The sequence below is a fragment of the Cuculus canorus genome, chromosome 4 (assembly GCF_017976375.1).
Source record: "Cuculus canorus isolate bCucCan1 chromosome 4, bCucCan1.pri, whole genome shotgun sequence".
In the NCBI taxonomy this organism is placed as follows: Eukaryota; Metazoa; Chordata; class Aves; order Cuculiformes; family Cuculidae; genus Cuculus; species Cuculus canorus.
In genome coordinates, this window is record NC_071404.1 from 49,401,535 (window position 1) to 49,416,981 (window position 15,447).

At 35.0% G+C, this 15,447-nt stretch overlaps 1 protein-coding gene across 9 annotated transcripts in view; it reads left to right on the plus strand.

Annotated features, from left to right (window-relative positions):
* Nucleotides 1–15,447, plus strand: part of CCSER1 (coiled-coil serine rich protein 1) — a 695,806-nt gene that overhangs the window by 447,189 nt on the left and 233,170 nt on the right. Inside the window, exon 10 of one of the 9 annotated variants that reach the window (XM_054065346.1) lies at nt 1,170–1,686. The exons of the other annotated variants lie outside the window; for them this stretch is intronic. Within the exon in view, the coding sequence (XP_053921321.1) occupies nt 1,170–1,250 (81 nt within the window). The 3' untranslated portion in view covers nt 1,251–1,686. Of the gene's footprint in view, nt 1–1,169; nt 1,687–15,447 lie in introns of those variants that run through there. 9 annotated transcript variants of the gene reach the window in all.

Sequence of the window (15,447 nt, forward strand, 5' to 3'; positions counted from 1 at the left end):
ATAGTGCTTATTCTACTTTTTCTGCTTTTGTTTCATCACTGTCTTCTATTTAGAGTTCTCCAAAAGTTTATTGACCGTATCCTTCTAGACATTCAGTCTCATTTCTCATTTTTAGTTTAATTTCTGTGCAGTAATGATGAGTATGACTTACCAAAATGTTATTGCAGTAGTATATTTTCAGCATGTTATAGTTGCATTGTTTCTATCATGAAGGTGCTACCAGGCAGTTCATGAGGTCTCCAAGTATTAATGAAATGAAGTTATCCCTAGAATTAATAACATGCTTTTGCTACATCCACTCTGACTTTTTACGCCAAGGATAGAAAGAAGTAGGACACCGACAAACAAGACCTTTCAGTAGTTTTTGTTTCATTGAAATTAAAAAGCCATCCTTGTCCCACTGGATTATACCTTGCTGAGTCTGTTGACGCATTGTGCTGAATACGAGCCGTGTCCTGTTTGTAAAGCCAGAGAATGATTTGGGAGTGTCATAGCAGCACTGAAATATTTTGAATGTTGTTAAAGGAATGAACTGACAATTTAGTAACATGCATTCAATAACAATCAGAAATTCTCCAACATAGCAACGTTTCACAATAGGCTCTGAGTATATTGACTGATAAAAATTTGGATTCGCCTTGAAGGAAAGATCAACAAGCAAAATTCAGATATGAGGCATGGATAAGCACTATGTTATAAAGCAACACATATGGCTTTTGTCATATTAGTACATTTGGAATGAGTGCTTTTTAATGCAGAATAATCTACTCATAAAGTTTTATCATAATGTGAGAATGGTTTCACATTCTGTGCATGCTGCATGCAGATTTGTTCTATTAGCATAAACTAGCTCATTCTAGTGACCTTTTTACTGTACAAACATGGCATCTGTAGTACATAACTGTTTTCTGACTAAAATTGTGTCATGCAGAAGCTGAGGAGTCATATTGCTGGTTTTGTATACATTGTCACCTATTTTCTTGTTACATTCATTGTTGGTGTGAGAGAAGCCTTATTATTACATGCTGTTTGCATGACTGCATACAGCAGACATGATCATTTTTCATTTAACTTTGTGTTGCCATCAAACCATGCATCTTTAAGATTTCATTTCATTTCTTTTTCTTTTCTTTCTTTTTTTTCTTTTTTTTTTCTTTTTTTCTTTAAAGGTCCTGTGGAATTCTGCATGTTCTGAAGGCTTAGTTTACAAACCTATCAGCATCTCATTGGTTCCATCATTACTAAATTAAAAAACAACATCTGGACACTGCACTTATGGATTTAATTAAATACTGCTGTATATGAAATGGGCTGCAAGTTATGGCAAAATGCTATTACTTAATATGATACTGGTATTATGAACAGTCAAACATGAGTCTTTTGGCAGTAATATCTTCATTATTAAATATATCTATGAATAAATTATTAGTAAGCTATGACAAAGTTATCCAAAATAAAATTCAATTGTTCTTACCATTTTGTGCAATTAATCATCCATTGGTGATTCACTACAAGTAAGAAAATACTTCAGGGATGTTCGTCTTTCAGATTGGAAAAAATATGTCTTCAAGATCTGGAAGAAAAAGAAAGTATTAGTTTTTTAAAACCTGTCATTTTTTTTTTGTCTTCCAGTAATAACACTTTTGCTTTAATTGTGTATAAAGGCTTAGAACCTTTCTATAGGTGTTCTATTTAATGAATGTTCATAATTATGTATGTAGTTTTCATGTGTGACTCGAGACATTTCTGCAGGGGATGCAGTAAGCTTTTACAAGTTTTACTCTGCTGTTTATCTTATTTTCTGAGCACTTCAGCTTCTAATACACTTTGCTAAGGTAGCACTGATACTTGTGAGAATAATGAACATTGTGTTTGCTGGATATGACTGTGCTTCTTGAGTGGATATCTGGTGTTGTCCAAAGTGGAGAGTGGGTGCGAGGGGGGTGGGTATAGGAGGTAATTCCTGGTTTACGGCTTTACTAAGCAAGAAATCAGAAGCCAGTTAGAGAATTCATCACAAACCTTGTCACTACTATTAGTTGCTTCAGTGTTCCCTTACTCTGGATTGACTTAATTCACTTGAGGATGTACTCTACACTCACACTTACCAGGTAAGATAAGAAGATGCTTGTGCCAGAAGTATTCCTAGAGCTTTCCTGCTAATGCCTTTTCTTAGTAACATGAGACAATACTTGAATCTTATTACTATGCCATTTTGAGCAAGCTTCATAGTATATAATGACAGTTATTCAAGAGGAGCACCTGTTTAGCATCTGTGGGCTTTAATTTCAAACAGAGGTCATACTGCAGTCATTTAAAATAGCATTCCAGCAGTTATTCTTAAATGGTTTTGAAGTGAAAATAAAACCAATCAGCTAAATATTCATGCAAGTCTTTAAAGTGAATGAACCTTCTTCAGAGGTAATGTTGCATTATGTTGGCTGATTCTGTACCACTTAAGATGGTGGTGGTGTTTATCAATCTTATATCATCTTTTCTTCTTTTGTCCATAAACGCCATTTTCAGCATCCTCTCTCACCATTTTGCTCAGGTTTCTGCAACTTCTTTGCATGTATAATTGCATAGTCCTTGTTGTATTTGTTGGAAGTATCTTGAAAAATCAATTAAATAGCAAATACATAATTTAAAGAAACAACAGAAATGAGTATATGCATATTATCTTGTTGAGCTTCACCTTCCTTGCGGAAATTAATCTTTTGCCAATCTTCCTTCTCTTCCTTGGTGCTATAAAATCCTTCCTGCATAGAAATATCTACCTCTTGCTCTCTGTCATACTTTCTTTTTTTCATCGCCATTTTTATCATGGTAATATTTGCAGTCCATGTAGGATACTGTTATCTAGAAGAGGACGGAGAGGACTTCTTATATTGTGATGCTTTGCTTAAAAAATACATGTTGGGAATGGAGAGAGTTGTGAAAAAAGCTTTTGACTTAAGTGAAAGAAGAGTGGAAGAAAAGGATTATTTCAGGATTCTGATGAGAAGAAAGCTATTTTCACTTCTTAAATGAACAAGTTTGGGGTTTTTTCACCTGATCCTCCTAAATCTGTAGAAGAATAGGTAAAATACTCAGACAGCTGGTGTATTTCTAAAGTTGTTGCCTAGTAGAGGTGGTGTTTCATTTTGGTTGAAAATGAAACATGGCCGGGGGGCTAAAGAGTGTAAGAGTTGTGATTTTAATTTTCCCAGGAAATTACCCATCATTTCCAATACCTTTTTTTTTATAGTTTCTTTATGTTACTTTCATTTTTCTATAACTTTACCAAACAGTATAAACCAGTAAGTTATTACTCAGGTTTGTTATCCTTTTTTTCCCACATAGCATTCAAATGGTCTGGAAAAAATCATGATTGACAAGTAATATTCAGACTTAATGGAAACATGATCAATGTGAGCAAAGCCCACACTTTATAGCATAGATGCAAACTTAGTGTTAATCTAATTAAAATCTTAACAGTCTGATCAAAGATTTATTATTATTATTATTCCAGTTACAGTAGTACTAGAACATCTAGTTCAAACAGTCAAAAATTAAAATTATATAAATTTTCTAGTACCTACACCTTTCTTTGATGTATTGCTCACTCTTGCACAGCTTCTGTTGTGAAGGTCAATGGCTTCAGGACAATTGTGGCCACAGTAGCACTGCAGTAAATCTGATATCACAGCTCCTTGGCATGAGTCTGATGTTAACATTGGTGATTTCTTTCTCCATATTCTAGAATCCAGTTAGGATCTCACTGATACATTTATTAACATATTGTACACCTTGCTCTTCATTGTTGGTTTCAAGTTCACATGACATCTATTATCCTTACAACTAGTTTTACCATGCCTCAAAGGTTTCTTTTCTTTAATGGTGAGCAACTGGCCATTGCTGAGTTGCTCATAGTCCTGAGGTCTCTGGTGTCATTCAGTGCCTGTTATTATTTGGATTGCTCGTTATTGGAAGATCATTCAGCACGGAATAAGTGTTCATTGCTGGTATCTGTAAGATAAAATGTACAGCTGACAAAGCCACCTCTGCATGACCGTCCTACCAAAAGCTTTCCTTGTAAGCCAAATACAAGACACTACACAATACAACTATGAAACGCTGAACAATAGGTAGTGCAAAAATGTTAGTAGTAGCCCAGTCACTAGATAACTGCTTTTAAAAGCTAAAGCAAATATCCAAGCAGGTCAGAACCAAAACAAATCTTGATACCTTTGTTGTTAGCTTAATCCAAAGCCTGTGTCTTGTTACAAGGAATGTCAACAACACCATGTAATTGGGCTACGGTGGTAAAACAGTATTGGCAAAAAACTTTGTTCTCATTCTGAGCATTGACATTTAACAAGTGCAGAGTTTTGTTATTTTAACTAGCACACACTACTCTTTCTTCATTTGATGCTTTGCAAGTGCTACCAGATAACTGGAGTTTCCTTTCTGTGCTTTCCTCCAGGGATTTCCAAATGTGCAAGTGCAGTGTTGTTTGATACAGCGTAAAAGAGTGAAGAGTAGAAATTGAGTCACTGGATTTAAAATTAACACAGGTGCAAAAAAATATTACAGCTGAAGTAAATATTCTGTGGTAAACACTGAAAGGTTGAGAAGAAACAAGAATTATTTTAATAGTTACAAGCACTCAGAGAGGCAGACAAGCCTCAAAAAGCCTGGGGTGGGATCGAGCAGGAGAAAGGTTACATTGTGCCTGAGTTGAAGGCAGATTTTTTCTCTGGTTTTCAGTGCTTTTTGGGAAAAAAAAAACAAAAAAAAAAAAACTTCCAAGGCAATTTTAGTGTGAAAAAGTGCAGAGTAGTGTGAATACTGGCATATAAATTATTCTGCTGTACCTCAGTATACATTTCGGCTTCTAAAGAATTCCTATAGCATACAATGTGTACAACAGGTCTCTAAAATAGTTTGAAACATAATCGTTGGGGCTTTTTCTGGGCACATGCGTGGTGAGGGCGGCTGGAAATTTTGTTGTTTTTAAATAGTTTGGAGATCAGTGGCTTATATTCTGGAGATGAGTTTACCCAGTGTTAACCAGTGTTGTTTATACAAGCTTTTTATATAAGCATTAAAACTAAAAGACCTTAAAAAAGTTAGCATGCAATTACATGGCCCATGTTATACCAATAACAGAAAGAGGAAATGTGATTTCTACCCTGACCTATTACTGGTGCCTTCTCAATAGAAGTGGAGTGAGACCTATTTCTAGGCTATGTACTCTGCCATCATTTCAATACAGTGCTCTTTTAGTATTAATTTATTCGGTTTTAGTAATGGAAGTTTCTACATCTTAAGAGTCAACAGAATATTAACATTAATGCTATAACAGCAAGAAGGAGTACAAAGCAAAAGGATTATAAATGATATTTGGGGAATACTAATACATTTTTTTGTAGTATGCAAAAAAGCATTCAAATGAAAACAGTCTGCTGGATGCCAGCAATAAAATGGAAAAAGAGGTCTGTTTGGTTACTAGCAAATGCACTGCTAAGAAACCTCTGCAACGATATTTTTCTGTGTATGCATGTATTAAATCATGCTGAAGTTGAAAGCACATGAATTAGATACCATATTACAACTTTATATTCAATACTAGCTTCATTACTTTTAGAGAGATTTTTAGTTGTCAAAAAATATCCAGGAAGCACTTAGTGGTGCTGTTAATGTTAACTATCATGATGAAATGAAGTGATGGCTTTGTATTTGATGCTGAAATAGGAGGGCTTGATCTATGTTGCGTAACAATGCATACACACTACCAAATATTTGGAGAGAAATGCCAATGCTTTCAATGACATAATATTATGTTTTAAGTGGAGAATAAGGAAAACACATGTGCATGACAGGAAGAGTTGCTAGAGGCAGTAGATTCTTCATACCTCAAATATATGAAAAAATTTTAAGTGCACATCATCACCGGAGACATGATCTTCCCAATGTACAAGTATTATGAAGTATCCATGTGAATATATATGTGTGATCTGTGTACACCTATATTTCATCTTCCAGTCTGTTACGTGATTGAAGAGAGGAGATTAAAATGGAAACAAATCTACTACAGGAGTCCTGTCAGGTTATGAATAAATTCTTCAAAGAGAATCCCTAAGAAAGCACCAAATTTCAAGTATTACAGAAATAAAGGCAACAAGAAGAAAGAAAAGTTTTGCTAGTTAGAGTGGAAGTTTGTGAAAGGACCTGTTCAGTGGTCCTATTTGGTTCCAGGGGAGTCAGCTTTTAAGATTCTGTATGTTTTTCAAGCATCCAAGTACCCTGAAAAAAACTCAGATAATTGCAAAACATGAGGAAAAATCCTGAGACTAAGCATGAACGGTTGGCTTTTCAGATGTTATCATGTATCATACTCCCAGTGTCACAATTTTTTGAAGGTTTGTGGAACTGTTCCCTGATGCTACAAGGTGCTTACTAGAGAAACAGTAGCTAACAGGTTAGTTTACCTCTCCAAGACTGTTTCATGTATGTGTATAACTAAATAAATCTGGGATTTTTTTAATCATTATGGTAGCTGGACAGAAGCGAGCGTGTTGTTTCTGTGTAAGAAGCAATCTGAATTGGAGAACTAAATAGAAGATGAGCTGAAGCCACAGCTAACTTATGGGACTCTTTGGAAATGATGATGGCATCCCAGTGAACTTGAGGCAGAACTATGAGGTTTTGTCATTTGTTCTTTCCTGGTTATTAATGGGGATCTGGAACTGAAGGGGAGGTTGTGCTTCAGGAACTGCTCCAGCATGGGCTCTCTGTGGACCTCAATTCCTTCAGGGCATATCCGTCTGCTCCAACACCGTGCTCTCTACAGGCCACAGTGTGGGTGGATATCTGCTCTGATGTCTGGAGTACCTCCTCTCCCTCTTCCTTCACTGACCTTGAAGTTCTCAGGGCTTTTTCTCACCTTTTTTTTTCCAGATGGTTTGCCCTTTCTTATATGTTTTCACAGAGGTGCCACCAGCTTTGCTGATATTCACTATGTCATTTGTGGACCTACCACAAAGGTGGGTCCATTGTGGTGCTGGCTAGAATTGTCTGTGTCTGGCATAGGGCAGCCCGTGACCTCTTCTTGCAAAGGCCGTCTTGTAGCCCATGCGCTGCCAACACCTTGCCACATAAACCCACTGCAAAAACAAACAGAAGCCAAGCATACCCCACAGTTGACCTAAATGAGATGAATGTTAATTATCTTATAATTGTTTTTCACATTAGGAAATGCTTCCCTAGACTTACGGGTTTGTTAATCAGTGAGGAGTAAGTATTATAAAAGGGTTGATTAGTGGTGTGAATTTAGCTAAGTAGCAAATTCAGAAACTAATGAAACTTAGCCTAACCTCTGTTCCAGAATTCTTGGATACACTGAGACTGCTGGTGTTGGTGGCAACTACTGTGAATTCATCCTTAGAGTGAGAGGCAATGTTGGCAGAACTTCCACTGGTATCTCGGGCCAAGACCCTTTTTTGCTACAGGAGGTGGGCATTGCATCAAGTGTGTCAGACGGTTTCAGAAAGAAAAGTTTTGCAAATAACTGCTCCTGTTTAATTACATTCTCAGAACAATTAACCTTCATGAGCCACAGAAAACATAGAGTTTTACTTGCAAGTTGGTCTGAAAAGTCAATAAATTGATTGAGATACTGTATTAATTTGCAGTAATACTGGATATCTCTCTTGGCATATGGAGTTAAGAACAAGTGTTTCCATTAGAGGTCACTGGATATAGCTGGGACTGCATTCAGTTTATTTGGGAGAAGGTGATCTTCAATGTCAGAGAAAAGGCATAATTTAAAAAAATACGGAAACCAGTATTTACACTATGTTCTGTTGGGACACAGACTTTCCCTATGTTCATTCAAAATAATATATTATAGCAATCATTTTTTGTATAAATATGGCCAAATTATAGACAGGGTATTTTTAAGAAGGCAAGTCTATCCTTTTATTGACAGTGGATTAGTGTTGCATTCAGTATTCCCATTCTGGAAAATCCTCGGCCAAGTAGGTGTGCTTCATCTGTATTTGCAGTCTTATCTATGACGTGGTTCTTCACCACTTTTTCTTCTAAATCTGTACAACACCTGAGACTGTGCAAGACTATTGGTTCAACCAAATAGTTGAACGGCAGGTAGAGTTTACCTTTTAGATTTGGGCTGCAAATTTTCTGGTAGCCATTTCACAAGCAATTTAGTCTGTGGGAATAAACTGCTTGGCAAAATAATAATCTCATACAGAAATTTGAATGTAATCGGTGTATATACATTGTTTATACATGCTCTTGTTTTGCTAGAGAAGTACATTTTTTTACTTCAAAACTTTTTAAAATAGTGCAGATATGAACTCAACAGTAACTTAAGTAGCGAAACCTTTAAAAATGTCCTTTAGGGAACTCCTAAATGTGATTTGATTGATCTTACTGATAAAATAACAAGGACAAAACTAGTGAGAAAAAGGCGGAAAACCAAACCTTTATGAACTCACCGCAGTGTTCCTACATCCATTCAGTATTTTCTTTACTTCCCTTTGCAGCAAATATCTAGGGAGAGCAATCGATCTGTCTTCTGAAGTTCTTCATAGCTTAGTGCTTTTTCCTGGTATTGACCAAGAGTACAAGTTGAAGGAAAAACAATTTAAAGGGATGTTACTGGTAAACTGCCTAGTTTAACAAAGCAGGTTAGGGATTTTATTAACTTGAACACTGATAATTGCTGATAGACCTATTTTTATGAGTTTATTTCCCTTATGATTCTCCATCATGGCAACATACTTAAAGGAATATGTTCTGTTTGGGGCTTAGTTTGATTGTTTTTCTTTATGATACTACTTTAATTATCCTGATTTTCATCATCTACAGGAGCGATAAATCTAGTATCCAATGTTCATTACTTTTTATAGATCTTTCTCAGTAGTTCACTATCATTATAGATCTTTGTGGAACATGTTTATTCTGAGAAACAGATTAAACACATATTTTATATATGGGGCATAGATTCCTGAAATAATGCGCCAAATGCTTGAATCTAAGAGCTTTTTATACTCTCTTAAGCAGGAAGGGAAGAAATTAGTTGGGTGACTCCATTCCTAAAATCCAGGTTTTTCTGTCTTCCTTTCTGAAATCCCTTGTTGCCATGTCTGCAAATTTCTCTTGCTGTTAGGAATATTTACAAACTCTGTTAGTGATGGAGCTTTTGTTCTGGCTCATTATTTTCCCCTGCTGTTGCTCCTTTGCTCATTTTCTTTTATCTTGCTGTACTGTTTTTTGTTCTCTTTCCACATTACAGTCCTATTTAGCTCATGCTCTCTTCTTTCTTTTCTCTAAAATATAATTTTTATCACCCATAAAGCATGCTTCTGAAGCTCCAACAATAACAGAAATTAGAAAGTCACACTTCTTCTTTTAACTTCTGTTTTTCCTGTCTTTTTCTTTTTTTTTTTTCCTTTTCTTTTTTGACAGAAGGGAAGGCCAGCTGCCCATACAGAATGATTCTCAGGGACTAGAAAGTGATATTTTTCCTATAGTTCAGAATGATAGCTGCTAGGTTCAAAATGTGTAAAAAGAGAATAATGCCATTTCAGTTCTGTGGATGCTGAGGTAATTTTAGGTATCTTTTTAAATGTCTAGAAAATTTTATTGGTTTATTCCATCTTGTATCAAGTAAGAAACTCCCATAGAACTGGTTTACTCACACCTTAGTTTTATTAAACTAATTGTAACAGATTGGTTGGCAAATTTACTGTATGCTGTCAACTTGGACTGCATAGTGAAGTTATTTTCAGCTGACCATGCAGATAGACAATTTGATAAAAGTACTTTCAAATTCTTCTGGGCATCTACAGAAAATTAGACTGCCAGAAGAGTTACTTTGCATTAGTGATTTGCAGTATAAAGTAATGAATTTTCAGGTTATGCCACTGTTCTGGCTAAACACAGAATGCTTTTTGTATATGTATCATGTCACGTGTTGGTGGAAGATCATAGGACAGTAAATTAGAGTGTGGAGGAAGCACTGATGTTCCTCTTTCATATTGCTTGTCTGTACACTTCAATACAGATGATAGTCCTTGTTGTTGCACACAAATGTGATTAAAACTCTTAAAGCTGACTTTTGAAACTCCAGGCGAGTTAGTTACTATGATAGTAAAGCTAGGAGAATTTGTTATTTTGACAATACTGGGCAGCTTTTCTTCTGCTGAAGACGTTCATTACAGCTTTGTTTCTCTCCTGTATTGTTCCAGCTGTTGCTTTCCCTTGTCCTTTGATTGTAAGTAGTTAATGTAATGTACTGCTTTACTTTTGATTAATTTAATTAATCTATGATTAGTACCATTATTTCTGAATAAGCATAAAAAGCATGTTCAAAGACTCGAGGTCATAGGCTCATAAAATATGCAGCTTGCTCACGAATTAATTTGAGTAGATTATTGCAGGACCAAATAAAAATCTTACTAAATACACCTGGGAAAACATACCTATTGGATATGTTATATGGCAAGATTTCACCTCCTTTTCATGGGAGACTTTTTAAAGGCCAAGTTAAAGAAATCACTATCCTGTTGTCTACAGAATTCTTGCCTAGGGGAAGCTTGCTACTGCTTCACATTTTCTTAGCCATCGGACTAAGAGAAAACTTCTACAGAAGTATTTACAGTGTACAGCTCAATATCTATAGCCAGGGGAAGCTCTGTTTTGATTGAAGAAAAAGGAAATATGAAAAGCCTGATTCAACTTCAGTGTTCATTTTGGGATGCCAGAACATTCTATTGAACTGTCCTGTGGCATGAGGGTGAGTCACTGAAAAGTCTTCTGCTCATTTTCTTAGTTTTCTTTTGTACGTAGTAGATTTCAGGACTTCTTCCTTTTCTCTAAACACATTGCCTTGGATCAAGGTAACTGTTGGAATTTTAAGTATCTTTGCAATGTAAATGACCCAGCACAATTTTTATGCAAATAAGAGAAGCTTATAGGTTTTATAGTACAAATTAGAATTATTTTACTTTTTTTGGGGGGTGTTGGTGGGGTGGGTTTGATTTATAGAACTCTCTTTCATTAGTGCATCTGCTTTCTTCCACCATTGTATTTGTAGTTAGCAAGACTGAGATTTTTCCAGTGTGAACTTTGTGTATGTGAAATATGCTAAAAACTTTATCTTATACTAATGAGTATTAATTGCAGTGTCACTTTGTATGAATGCATGAAATTGTTGTGTCCTATAAGTAAGGACTTTCCACTGTGTCTGCCTGAAAGAGGTTTCACCATTGCTAGAACAGAAGTCTGCTTTATCTTTAAAAGGTGCAGATAGGTTGCCATGAAGTCTGTCAGAGATGGGATCTATCAATTTTTGTTTTTAATAATGGGATCTGAAATTGAATATGCTGTTCATTCATTTGTGAAGCATAAATGGGATAGTATGACATTTTCTGCACGGTTCATATGAACACATACATCAAAATTGAAGTAAAAGCTGTTTACACATTGTGAGAACTAGGAGGGACAGCAATTGCTTGCTGTTCTCCTGGTTTAGCTTTCCAAATTAAAAAATTATTTAAAATTTATGCCTTGAAATTTATGGCTTGCTCCCCTTCTGTGGAGTTTAAAGTCCATGTTCTCTACCAGTCTCTATCCAAGGCACTTTGGGATGAGATAGACAGGTGTTATTTATTTTTATTATTCTTTGCACTGTGGCTGGAGAGAGCTCATTCAGAATTTAGAAAATCTTATTATCTTCACAAAATAAATCTGATTTTTTCTACTTGCTAAGTGCTTGATAAAAACAAGTATAGTACAGTATGTATACATAAAATACAATGTGATTAGTCTGTTACTTGAGCAAGTGTGATTCACAGTTAATCTCCGCTTACATATGCTATTATAAATGCTAATCAATCCTATTTGCAAAGACAAATTATGATTAATGCATATCTTTAAAATTTACACCTAATTACACAGAATGTAATTTCTAAATTTGTATAAATAGAAGTTATAATTTTGAACATTGTAGATAATAAGCAATTTTCTGAATTTACATTTGTATTTGCTAATTAAGGACTACTTCATTGTATGTACATTTGGAAACAGGTTTTCTTCTCAGTTCTCATTACTTTGTAGAAAATAACATGCCATTTTTGGCACAGATCCAAAGTATACATCTGAAACTTGATTTTGAATTTAGTTTCATCTTTTGTTGAATTGAACTAGTTAGTAGCATTTTACTTAGTGTTCACTATTAGTTTAATTAAATTTACCTACATATGAAAGGGACGCAAATTCTGGAATTTTTTTCTTTCCTTTTACCATTTTGATGAATATCTTTTTTTTACTCTTGGAAAGCCAAACCTTTATGTAGGAATAAACTTGATCATTGTGTACAAATAATGCGTGGGTCACTAAGCAAGATAAGAAATCTCTTGTGCCAATAGTAATAATGAATATCTTGGTATTTTTATTTCAATAAGTTGGCTTGGGGTTTTATTGTCTATTCATATGAGGAAGCAGAATTTGAAATCTGGTCAATCTAAAATTCTGAAACAGAAGAAAACTTCTTGGAGGCTTTAGTTTCGGTTCTCTTCTCAGAGGCAGATTAAAAAGCACATATGCATATTGTGATGAAATATGGAATTTGTATAATGTAATTTAAGCTAACTATTAATTTTCATCTGTGATAAGCTAAAAATAAAATTTAGCAAATGTTATTTATATAGTTGGTATATTACATACTATTTCTTTCTATATTAAAGTAAAACCCACAGCTGAAAACCATTTATTACATTGTATTTAAATCTATTTACTGCTTTGGAATAGTTTTCACTTTTTTTTGGTTTCATACTAAGAGTCAAAAAATGTTATTCAGAAACAGTTATTAACTACAGTTACAAAATACTTATATTTCAACCATCTCATAGAATAATAGCCATTTATCAGTAATTGATGATTATATGCTGCTTAGCATAATATTTATTGTTTTGTGTTATGGATATACTTGCTATCATAATTAAAAAAAAAAAAATAAACAACCTGTCATTATGATTGGGGTAGACTTGGGAACACATTTGATCTCAGATTTCTAAAAACTGTTTTTATAATGTTGTTATAATACATTTTCTACAATCCTAGTATGAGTTTCTAATTCACATACATAGAAGATTCCGGAGCACAGGAGATCTCAGCATTGCTGTCGATGTTAGCATTGGACTTCAGAGAGGGTTGTAATGCAGATCAGTGATGTAGCCTAATTTTTTTAACTACAGTCACATATTATATTTCCATGAGGTCGTAATGGATAAATTGTCCATATTGAATATGTGAAAAGCTGCAGTACAGACTATGAAGAGTTAAATTTATAAAAGCTCACTGAGATTTCTCTGTAAGCTGAATTTAGAGGTTATTCAAATGAGCTAGTGATAACCTTAGTTGTAGATATGTGATGACTAATTGATGTGTTTCCTTTGGCCATCATTTCCTACTCTGTCAGCTGGTCTATGAATTTCAACTTTAGGGATGATGCTGAAGAGCTTGTGGTTATACTTGGTAATATTTTTAAAAAATGCAATTTTTATTATGATTTTTCAGGTTATAATGTGTTTACATGTTCTCCTGAATAAAAAACGAGCATTGGTTTTAATGAACAAATTTGTTTCTGTCGGGTTTTCACAAATATGAAACCATTTACATGTATGTGCTTTTTATTTATTTATTGCTTGAAAAAAGTATCCAGAGAAAGCTTCTGAGATGTTTTCATTGGAAGGTGAGTCTTTAGTTGTTAAACAAATATAATTGTTATTGGAGGAAAAAAGGAATTGAGTGGAGAACAACAAAAACAAAACCTGTTTTACTTAGTGAGACTGAACTGTATTTTATGTGTTGTTGTTCTTAAAATAGCATTACTATTGAACTTCAAGAACTGTCTACAAGATGTGATCCAGCAGTAATTTATGTAGTAATGTTTGCCAGACTTAGGACAGCCAGAAGCAGTCACCGCTAAGGCAGTTTGACTTGCCATGTGTGTCCTCTTTTGAGATATCCAGACTTGTCATCTTAATTATTTTTATGTCACATTTAACTATTTCATCTTTTTAAAGACCTTAAGAAAGCAGAGTGATTGCAGTGGCAACACTCATTATTGGCAAGAAGGGTTTCTGAATTATCACCTAAACCTGGATCACTACAGCATTTTCCACCCTACCTATTCCTCACTCTCGCTGAAAATTCATGTAAATCAGCATGGTTGCATTTTCATAAGAAGTCACTTTAGTTTGTATACATGTATGTACACAAGTGGATCAGAAATTTATCAGTAAGACACTCAAAGTTATCCTTTTTCTCTATTTAATACTTGTAACACCTCCTGAGATTGTTGCTGTCTTTTGGGTTTTGCATTTCAAGACTAGAAATGAATCAATTTGTGGAAATCCAAAGAAAGCAGAGCAGCAGCCTGGAAATGACCTCTTGTTAGGAAGTGTTCAGTGATGGATCTCCAAGCTACGAGTTTCTATAAAAACTGTTTGCATCTCAGTTGTTTTGCAGCTTGGTTACTGCATGTAAGCTACCGTGAAGCTGTGATGGTTAATTAAATCTAAGTGAGAAGGAGAAAAATGTCAATAATTCTTCATTAATAGGAACCTGGGAAACAAGATTTATTATCAAAAGCAACCTTCAGTGGTTCAGAGCTTGAGGTTACCTGAGAAGGAACACCCCTGGGATTCAGTTCCATCACAGCACAGATTTGTGTCCTCCTGCTGCCCCTTTCAGTTCTATGCTGAACTGCTCAATCCTATTGTGGACCTACATTTTAACTCTGTGAAATGTGAACAATTTTCTGGTAGTTGTCTCTGTTCAGGAGCTGTTTAGTGGCAGGGCTTTGGCCTGCTTCATGCGCTGTGGAGGAGGAATATCTTGCTGATATATTAAGAATGGGGCTCAAGCTTAACCTGATAATCTGCTGATCCAACAGGATTTTAAAAGTGAGGTCAGAAGAGTCATGACTTTGGCTTGAGAATTCACAGGGATAAGTGGCAACCAGTTTAAATTTTAAACATAGTGCAAGTAGCCTGAGTTCAGGCCATGGCAAGAGTATGTGTGCTCAGGTTTGTGCATGGGTGGGTGTATATACTTGCCAGCCTTTCTAATCTTTTAAGTCCTTGAATAATCGATCTTAAAGTTCCACATACTGCAGTTAGTTGATAGACCTGCTTTTTCGAATAAATGGAAGTGAAAGTGCTAATTATGTTAACTGTGTTTTCAACAGGGTCATTAAAAATAGTTCAGTTACCATACATACAGTAGTGTTGAAACCCTGAAGCTATTGAAAGGGAAGCTTTAAAGATGTAGTTTTATGTTTGCTAGGAAAACTCATGCTATTAATGTAAGGCTGGCAAAAGATAAATATCTATTCATCAATATTTCATTTAGACAAATTTATCTTAATGTTAT